Below are 10,367 nucleotides of genomic sequence, written 5' to 3'. Positions count from 1 at the left end.
ACCAATCACAATCAGTCTGCTTTGAAGTGCTGATTAATACAATTAAAGTTGTTTTCCCTGAGCCTGACTGACAAAAAGACATCTGCTAATTAACACAACCAGCACAGATGCCTATCGCGTCCCAAACTAAACAAATCAACCTAAGAAAAAAGAGAAAAAGAAATGATTAAAGCCAACGAGAAAAGCCAGATTCGAAAAAGAGAAATGCTTGAAGCAAAAAACATAATGTTTGAGAGGGGGAGGTTGCGGATGTCCTTGGAGATCTTTGTCAGTTTTGTCAGTCACACATGAAAAACTAAATCAGTTTTGTTTGTAGAGTTCAATTAAATATCCAATGAAGTCAATTACTTTTTTCTCCAAGGTTACAATCGTTCAATGCTTAAGTTTGGATTGTTAAAACGATTACAGAATAGTAGCTGAAGATATGGACCCATGTGGATTGGCAATGGCAGCATTTGCTACTTGCTAGTTCCAACTTGTAGCTGCTTTTATCTTCATTAATGTCTTAATTCTTCATGGCATAGAATGACATCCCAATTTAGGCATGCTGGTTTTTCAGGTTTGAAGGCACCGAATCAACACCAGTATGTTGTGTGTATTTGGTACCTCGTCCTGGCTGCCTTCACGAAGGTTATAGGTGAGGTTGTTGTGGATGTCGGAGGTAAACACGCTGCCATACTCGGGGTATAGTTCCAGCACCTCCTTCAGGCCACGCACACTGATGTACTGGAGATCGCAGTAGGTAAGCGCCTTCACATCAGCATTGGTTTTGATTACCTGGTCTGTTCCAGGCAGGTCGGAGCCAATCAAGTCTCCTTTCCCTAAAATCCAAAAGATGATAAAGTCCCTGTTACACTTTAAAGTACAAAAAATATCTAATAAATACAAAAAACATGATGCAAAAAATGCAATCTGACAACAATACAGACCTAATATAGCCAGCACCATGCCATCCTTCAGCACCTCTAGAGAGCCAGAGCAGACGAAGTAGTTGGCATGCAGCGCATCACCCTGACGGATGAGATACTCTCCCGGGACACAGAATGAGGTTTTTATATGAAGAGAGAGTGAGCGCAGGCAGCCGCGGCTGGCCCCCTTAAAGACCGGCAGCTGGAGGATGTCCTTATTCAGATGCATGGCGATATCGGCCCGCAGCTCATCAGGGAAGTCATGCAGGAGCTGGGGATTTGTGACAGATGTAATGAGGTGTGACACTGATAAGTAATTAGTGAATGGACTGTGTTGCCACCAGTCACCCTCTTTTGAATTTCAATAGGATATCAATTGATGGAGTATAAGGAACCATGTGCTGTGCACAAACAATTACAGCTTCAAAGGGCTGGCAATGAATTTTAGAGCAGAGTTCATTGTTCAATTGCCATCGAAAACAGTGCTGTGAAGTTCCTTGAAGGCAGATAACAGCATGTACAAAGATATTACATGACAGCAACAAGAAAGGGACTCCTACCTCGTTGGCATCTATACCATTGTTGACAGACCATGTGGTCTGGAAGTACTCCAGCATGCGCTGTTTAAGCTGCTGGGACAGACGGTGGACACGAATAAAGTCCTTCAGGTCCTTCATACGTGTGTGGTAGAGAGAGCGGCGCGAGTACATACGCTGGATGATGGCGGTAACATTACCAAAGACCAGCGCATGCATCAGTGCTGTAATAAGGACAGAAACAAAGGTGTAAATATAAAGGTGGGATGTGTAAATATGTAACATATTACAATTTCCAATCCTATTTTGAAGTGTGGGCCCAAAGATATTCTTAAATTCCTAAGTTTTACCTCCTGATTACAAAAAAGTTTAACAATATTAAATAAAAACCAAAGAAATGAAAGATTTAAGTCTTTTGTTCCTTTATAAAATTTTTGTTTTTTAACATATTGAAATACATTAAGTGGATAAAAGCAATGGGTTACCTACAGATTATACCTACATGAGTTTCTTGGTCATGGATACCCATGCAATGAAGCTCCCACTGCACAGTTTTGTGTTGATGTTAATGCCAGACGAAGAGGTTTGCAGAGCATTGGTGACTTTTACACATCTAATATTCCATGATCCCCATTCTTTCACACATTTGTAAAGGCAGACTGCATTACTACATGCTTGAGTTTATACACATGTGGCAATGAGACTGAAAAAACTGAATTCAAGGATAGAAACACGTGGTTCAATACTTTGTTTTTTTCTCATAAAGTGTATATTATATGGCTCACTGCCCAGTCATGATCTACTTTTGATCCACAAAGAAGCCACAAGTTACAATTCTGCTTTCATCACCGATCAGAAAAGCAGTAAAACAAACACTTATTATCTATCTTCTGATATGCTGCACCAATAATTGCCATTTCAGCTGTTTCTGGGTTATGAAGATGACGGCAAGCTGTGTCTTAAAGGCCAGCCAAGCCATTCAACTCGATTCCTGCTGAATTTGTTGTACTCGCATGCCAAACAGAAGCAGCGTTATGCCAGGACGCCAGAGGGAGAATGTACCCCGGTGTCAGACGTACCGCCGATGAGCATGATGCAGATGGAGAAGATCTTCTCAGCATCGGTGTTGGCACAGACGTTGCCAAAGCCCACACTGGTCAGGCTGCTGAGGGTAAAATAGAGGGCAGCGATGTAGGAGCTGTGCACTGTTGGGCCGCCCACTGTGCTGTTAACGTAGGGCGTCTCCAGACGTTTGCCCAGCTCATGGAGCCACCCTTGAAAGAGAAGGTTAGAGAGTAGCGTTGACAGAGCAACGTCCAGAAGTTTAACCTCTTGTTATTTTTATGTGGATGGTAGTGGCAAGATCGGAGTGCAATGTGAGAGAAATACAGAAATGTATGTTTGTGCCTGCATGTGGGTGTCTTTCTGTGTATTAGAAAGAGATGATCAACAGCGTCAGGAGCCAGGTATGTTGGCTATAATTAGACCTACTCCTCCAGGGATAAATAGTGCTAAGCCTTAATTAGCAGCTGTGACTTCACCTCCCTTCAGCCAAAATGTACATACAAAAGCATGCATCATTCATTGACACATCAGCGTGCTGCTTGCTACAAGCCATTTTTTTGTAAAAGCTTTTGATCTGGTTTCAGGCTGTTCTTATTAGAGCAGCAGAATACTGTCTCACCACAGAGCAGAGCTAGACACCCAATAAGTAAGCAATTACTATTTATAGCATAGTAGGGACAAAACAAATGCCTACTCAGTTTTTGCAGGAAACAGCCGACTTACACACCTATTAAAACTGAATCAAATCAGAACAGGCTTCACTTATGTTCTGAGAAAATGTTGAAATGTCTTAATGTTTCGCCCTTGCTAGATGAAACACCAAAAATTCAACAGATCGGACTTCAGCAAGGCCACAACTAGACTCACCTATGTCCCAATTATCATTGGTCTCTAGTTCTTTGCGTCCAATCATGTACCAGATGCAGGCCATCCAGTGAGCCAGCAGGGCAAACACAGACATCAGCAAGGTTAGCACCATGGCGCTGTACTGGGAGTAGCGGTCAAGCTTCTGGAGCAGACGAAGGAGGCGCAGGAGGCGTACTGTCTTAAGCAGGTGGACTAAGGAGGTCTGAGGCAAATATGGGAGGAGAGGTGACAGAGAAAAGGAGAGAAAGGAAAGAGAGTAGAAAGCTAAATATCAAAATATCAACACTCAAACACTTTGTATTGTTTGTGAAATGTAGTACATATGGTTTACTTGTCACATAGGCAGCCAAACTGCAACAACAGGGCAGCAAGTTATCAGTTTAATGGTAATGCTGACAGCCACAGATGGATGCGGGGACAAAAAAGAAGGCTGGACATATGATTGTCCAGTAGTACTCACCACTGTGATATTGAATGCGTACAGCAGGTCAAAGGGCAGGGCAGCCACCAGATCCACAAAGAACCAGGTGGTGGCGTAGTGGATGCAAATAGAGCGTGGCTCATACACCACCTGGCCTGACTGGCTCACATAGGTGGTGCGAAAGTTCATGATGATGTCTGAAAATATGTAATTATAAAAAAATAAAAATAAAACAAATAAGCAGGCCTGAAATATGACAGAAAACACTCAGTTCGTAAAGAGCTTCAAGGATTGCCACTAGAAACCTTTCAAGGGGTAAAAAGTCAAGCACCACAGCCTACGTGAACACTGCTGCTGACCATGTTGGTCCCCGTATGACCACAATGTACCCATCTTCTGATACAATAACACACCATGTCTCAAAACTGGAATCATCACAAACTGATTTCTTGAACATGTGTTCAAATGGCCTCCACAGTCCTAAGATCTCAATCCAACAGAGAACCTACCTGGTGGAACAAATCTGCAGTAACTCTGTGATCCTATCGTGTCAATGTTGAGCGAAATCTCTCAGGAATGTCTAAAGTTCCTTGTTTAATCTATGCCACAAAGAATTAAGGCAGGTCTAAATGAAACGGTGGGAAAATTATTAAACATCTGGGATGCTTCATAATTACTTTACAATTTCAGGGTCTGTATGCAAGAAACATATAACCTTGACGTCACCACATGGCAAGCATGTAACATGCAAACTATCTGAATTAGCAACACCTCAGTTGAGATGAAAGCTCATCGTTGGATGCACATTTTATTTTTCATTGAATATTTAGCATTTGGGGCGATCGTGGCTCAAGAGTTGGCCTTGTAATCGGAAGGTTGCCGGTTCGAGCCCCGGCTCAGACAGTCTCGGTCGTTGTGTCCTTGGGCAAGACACTTCACCTGTTGCCTACTGGTGGTGGTCAGAGGGCCCGGTGGCGCCAGTGTCTGGCAGCCTCGCCTCTGTCAGTGCTCCCCAGGGTGGCTGTGGCTACAACATAGCTTGCCATCACCAGTGTGTGGATGACTGGATATGTAAAGCGCTTCGGGGGTCCTTAGGGACTAGTAAAAGCGCTATATAAATACAGGCCATTTACTATTTATGGGAACACAATAAATAATTTAAAAAAACACATACAAATACATCAGCATTAAAAAGATGTTTCATTACACCGTGTTCCTGGAGCGAATGCCCCTTTCAGCTTTAATATGGATTTCATTAATTATTCATTTAACTAGAAACGGGTAGACTCTAAGTAAATGAGCTTTCAGAAACAAGCAATCTCATGCCCGTTTGTGCCAAGTTGATGGCATCAGGAATCTGACATAAACTCCAAACCCATGCTCAGAGGAGCGTGTTGCAAGCCAGCCACCTTAATTTATCCCTTGGGTGCTTTATTGAACTAAGAAGAGTCCCTCAAAGAGACCAAGTACATCCTGAAGGGACTCCTAAACCCAGGTAACCTGAATAAGAGGGGACATTTCTAAGAAAAGGCTGCTTGGATTGTTCTGGTTTCCATGGTGCCATAGATGGCACAAATGGATAGATGTTGGAGTAAAACCTTACGTCAGCATGTTGAAAAATGCTTCGAAAACACCGAAATGTGATCATGTTTTATCTTGAGCAGGGATACGGGGACATCTTTGGAATACTGATAAAGTCTAATTTTGACAAACCAGTGTTATGGACCAATATTTGTTGTGTCACATCAATTTTGCATTGGGTAAATGTTGAAAAACAGTGTTCAGAATACCTAAAAGCCTTTAAAACATGTTAGTTATGTTTAATAAAGAATATTTATTTGTTTTCCTGGAAGAAAAGGGGAGTAAATAATAACAAAACAACAAAAAGGACAAAAAAAACATCAATACTGTCATTAGATACTGACCAAATTGTTACACTGGAATCTCTCTAGAGTTTCATAATTGATATGTTTTTAATCTAATCATCTTTCCCAATTACTTCTTTAAAAACTTACCTATAATAAAAAGCATTTCCACTGCAATGTCACTGACAATAGTGGAGCGTGCAGCTGTGATGGCATCATCGTGTGGCGTGAAGCTGACATTGTAGGGCACGGTGACAGCCACGTAGAAGGTAGCCAGCAGAATGAGCCAGTCCCACAGCGCTTTCGAAACGCTGTAGTGGAGCAGGATGAATCGTGACTTCTGCACCGCTGCCACCTTGTACTCCGGTATTGCAGGTTTGTCCATCATGCTCTGTAAACAAACAGGTGAATAAAGTTTCAAACTTCCAAGCACAACCTCTAATATTCCTTCAAACATGTACGATAAAGGGAAACCACAGCCTCATGAATTTGAAGCTTTACTTGATAAATAACCAAAACACACAAAGTGCACTTGAGGAGCTGCATAAATGAATAACTGGATAACCAGATGGTCACGAGGTGGAGTATTGTGATGGACACCACGGTGCCAAGATTTAGCAGAAACAGACAATATAAATGTCAACACCCTCTCTTGTGCGCTGACCGCTGATGATTCACTGTGGTAGGCAACTCAAGTGAAACAGATATGGTAATGCTGCTGGTTATCTCTTCTCCTGTACCCAGTGATAAGACCTCTACAATGTCTGGGCAGTAACAACACAGTGAGTGTCTATAATTTCACACGTGGCTCGGCTTCACACTTCCAAATGTCATTCATGCTTCAAATCTCAGGTATCCAAGTGTCGTGGTAGTTATGTTGTTATGAGAAAAACGCGGCATACCACTAGATTGACCGTGCATTGCAGTTATCTTTTCTCACGTTTTGAAAATCCAGTGGTGAAAAGTATTGCAGATGAAATGGGAAGCCATTCAAAGCATAATGAGACTGCAACTCTCCAAATGGGGCCATGCACTTGCCACATAATAGCCTTAACCGTGTTTGGGAGACATGAGGAGAAGCTGTTACCTATGACAGCGGTGAGAGGGGAAAGAAAAGGCGAGATAAATGAGCAGTAATCCCATCTAAAAACAGTGTGAGCACTTTGGGAACAGGTGAACCCAAAAGAAGAAGCTGGTTAATTAAGGCTTAATGTGAGATTTCGTGTTTGGGCCCTGATGCTGCCTGGGCACCTCAGAGGAAAATGACAGATTCTATTTGAGTAATTGGAAGACAACAGGCAACGTTTACTTAAAAAAAAAGGAGAAACATCAGAGAGATAACATACTCCAGTGTTTCCAAGGAAAAAAAGGATGATCCAAGTGTTCCCTCAGAAACCACGTATTAAAAGATTGTGCAAAAGATTGTATTATCACACTATCAGTGGGTTTTCTGGTCTCTGTCTAAATCCTTTTCTATCATCAACAGCTGTGTCCACTCTGATGACAGTTCAAGCAATGTCAGCGAAACCCTGACTGTTTCTTTTTTTCTTTTTTTTCATTTGCCTTACATCACAGAGGTCGCAAAGCCCACCAGACTTTTGGTTCTCGATGCAGGGAGTCGAGCCACATCGCAGTGATTAGGAAAGAAAAGCCTAGCATTTGCAGGCACGCATGGGAGTGCATGTCACACAGCTACAGCTGGTCTTCACACATCATTAACTCAAACTGTAGCCGTTGGGGCTACTGTTCCAACTACATCTCCCAGAGGTCTTTGGGCTTAGGAGATACACATGGCTTAATATGCAACCCCCTTCACCCTCAACCACAAACTACTACATAGCAAACTTAGTGTTGAAATGGCCACAAACATAATTCAAATGTCACAAAAGGGCATTATACTGTCTAGATTATGCATTCTGATTGAGTCTGAACTTATTGTGCCAATCCTGGATAACTGCGCGTAATGCACTTTGCAATATTATGTTCAGCTTGGCAAAATCAGCAATCAAGGTGTCGTCTACTTAATTGTGTAACAACAAGAGACTGGAGATAAACATTCACGGTGAGTGAAGAAATAATAAGTAAAAAAAGAAAGAGAGAAAGTAAGATGTGAAAGCTCAGGTCAGCTTTTGTGTTTGCTTCACAACTTCATGAGGCTCCAGACGGCACTATTTTTCCAATTATGTGAAAAGTGGCAACATCTCTCCCCTGGGATGTGGAGCTGCCTGAAATCAAGTCTGATTTGCTTGTCAGTGTGCTTCAGTTTTATTACACACTACAAATATAACAGATTTGTAAACTTTCTGTTTCAAAATCACAAATCTTTAAGCAGCAAGTTGCCACCTCTGCTTCGGCTTTCTGGCTGTGGTCCCATTTAAAGATCTGGAGTGTGTCTACATGTGTTTGAGCAAAGCTACGGATCCTTGCCTGACAGGTCGATGAGCTACAAATAGAGATCTAGTCAAAATAGATATGGCTGGCTTGATGTGGAGGCAGAGCACACAATTGTTAGCTAACAGCTACTAAGATACAGACAGTGAAGGAGGAAAAAAAAGAAAATGTATTAATAGTCAGAGTAAAGCAGTGGAGGAAGGATATTGATTCTTTACTTAAGGAGAAACATCAATATCACAATAAGTAAGCCCTGCATTCAAAATATGAAAAGTATCAACATGCCTTAAGGATCAACAGTACCATATGCAGAAATACAGGACTGTGCAAAAGTCTTGACCCACTCCTCATTTCTTTAAACTTTGTTTGGTGAAATGTGCAAACACACATGGAATTATTATTAGTTATTCTTCTACACATACTCAACTCTCTTAGTCAAGCTTTCTTGTAATTTCTTTAAGTAGTCTTCAGGATTAGTTTTCCAGGCTTCTTGAAGGACATTCAAAGCTCTTCTGTGGATGCTGGCGACCTTTTGTTCTGTTCTCTGTCAAGATGATCTCACACTGCTATTGAGGTCTGAACTCTGGGGAGGCCAATCCATGACTGATTGTGTTCCACTGTGTGTGTTTTTCAATCCAGCTATGCTTTTACTGCATTGGCAGTGTGTTTGGGATGTGGGTTTTTTGCATTCATCATATCATCAGATCCCTAACACCACTGGCTGAAATGCAGACCCAAACCATGACAGAGTCTCCACTGTGTATTAAAGATGGTTCCTTTACTTTTCTGAAGTCCTTTGAACCCAGAATTTCACATTTGGATCCATTACTCTATAAGAGCTGTTGTCTTTTAAAAAACAGCTAAAAACACATCTTTTTAAAATTGCATTTTGTTAACTTTTGATTGTACTTCGTCTTTTTAATCTGTGTCTATACCTTGTAAAGCACTTTGTGATCCCTTATCTAGAAATGTGCTATATAAATAAAATTTTACTTACTTTTACTTTACTTACTTTACTTCTAGTGTAATTTAGCACACCTCAGTCTTTTCTCCTCATTTCTCTTCCTTAAGAATGGCTTGTTTGATTAAGCCTTAGTGAATAGTAGATGGATCAACTGAAGTCCTGGCACTTGTCCGGTTTCCTCATGTATTCTGAAAAAACGCCAACTCTTTTAGCTAATAGCTAATCTTGATAGAGCAGAAAAACTGTTTTATGCCTGTGCTACATTTGGTCCTTTTCATAGATTTGACTAAACAAATTAAAATTAAAAATTTTAAATGTGTTTTCTAATAAAGTGCCTAAGAATTCAATTTAAAATTGTTTGTTTGCTAAGTTGTTTGTTAGCTGTACTCACAACACTGGCGTATCCCTTGGTTTCGGTGCCTTTTTGATGCTTGAATGAGCTAAAGGTAAATGTTAACATTACTCTGAAAATGGTCCAGTACAAGAGCTGGGCTGAAAATTAGTGAAAAAGGAGCCAATATCAAAAAATATATCTTATTATTATTAGACTTTATTAGTATTATAAATCACATTTTTCTGTTATTTCAGCTGTTGTATCATTCTGGAATATTGCCCTTCAAACTGCTGCTAACCTCACAGAAAATGGAAGTGTTTGAGTTAAGTGTACATACTCAAAATGTAAGCATTACATAAAAAAAAGTTTTAAAAGCAAAGTTCAGTATGTAAGCTGCACTAGCAAAGAAGGGCGAGACAATTTAAGTAGAAGAAAATGGGAGTATATGCAGAAAGACAGCAGGATGAAGCCAAAACGAGATGAGGTTAGAGCATGGGTTAGAGTGACAGATGGAGAGGAAGAAGAAATGCAGAGAACGGTGGTTAAAGCTAAAAAAGAAGGGGGAGCAGGATGGGTGATGGTTTGGGGTATAAGACGTGCATTTGATCCACTTATTCAATATAAATGAACCGATGTAGTTCACACGGCTATGTTATGTTGACTTTTTCAAGTCAAGCAAAACTGGTTTCAGTGTCTTCATTTTTTTTTAAACTTTTTTCTTTTATAGTGAATTCACTGCCCTTAAGTACTTTTGCTATGGTGCCTGAATTTTCACATAACATCTGCACAAATGTAGAGTTCGCTGTACTCATCAGTGGTTATGTTTTGGATTTTGTTTCCCACCTTTTCGATTTTTTCCTTTTAGCACATATTCAAATGTAGCTGAGGCCAAAAACACTGCCTCCAAAACATATATATAAAATATATATTATAGATAGATAGATAGATAGATAGATAGATAGATAGATAGATAGATAGATAGATAGATAGATAGATAGATAGATAGATAGATAGAT

General features: G+C 40.6%; 1 protein-coding gene across 2 annotated transcripts in view; it reads right to left on the bottom strand.

Annotated features, from left to right (window-relative positions):
* kcnh4b (potassium voltage-gated channel, subfamily H (eag-related), member 4b) overlaps positions 1–10,367 on the bottom strand; it is a 38,806-nt gene that overhangs the window by 9,496 nt on the left and 18,943 nt on the right. For both annotated transcript variants that reach the window (XM_005749225.1, XM_013914959.1), the window contains exons 5-11: positions 5,813–6,053; positions 3,837–3,994; positions 3,377–3,578; positions 2,524–2,718; positions 1,469–1,668; positions 930–1,179; positions 607–821 (exon numbers count right to left, since the gene is read on the bottom strand). In XM_005749225.1, the coding sequence (XP_005749282.1) occupies positions 607–821; positions 930–1,179; positions 1,469–1,668; positions 2,524–2,718; positions 3,377–3,578; positions 3,837–3,994; positions 5,813–6,053 (1,461 nt within the window). The remainder of the gene's footprint in view (positions 1–606; positions 822–929; positions 1,180–1,468; positions 1,669–2,523; positions 2,719–3,376; positions 3,579–3,836; positions 3,995–5,812; positions 6,054–10,367) is intronic.

Source organism: Pundamilia nyererei, unplaced genomic scaffold, assembly GCF_000239375.1.
Source record: "Pundamilia nyererei isolate P.nyererei 1_Seehausen unplaced genomic scaffold, PunNye1.0 scaffold00240, whole genome shotgun sequence".
Lineage (NCBI taxonomy): Eukaryota > Metazoa > Chordata > Actinopteri > Cichliformes > Cichlidae > Pundamilia > Pundamilia nyererei.
Note: the sequence above shows the minus strand (reverse complement) of the source record. Positions and strands in the feature narration are given on the sequence as shown.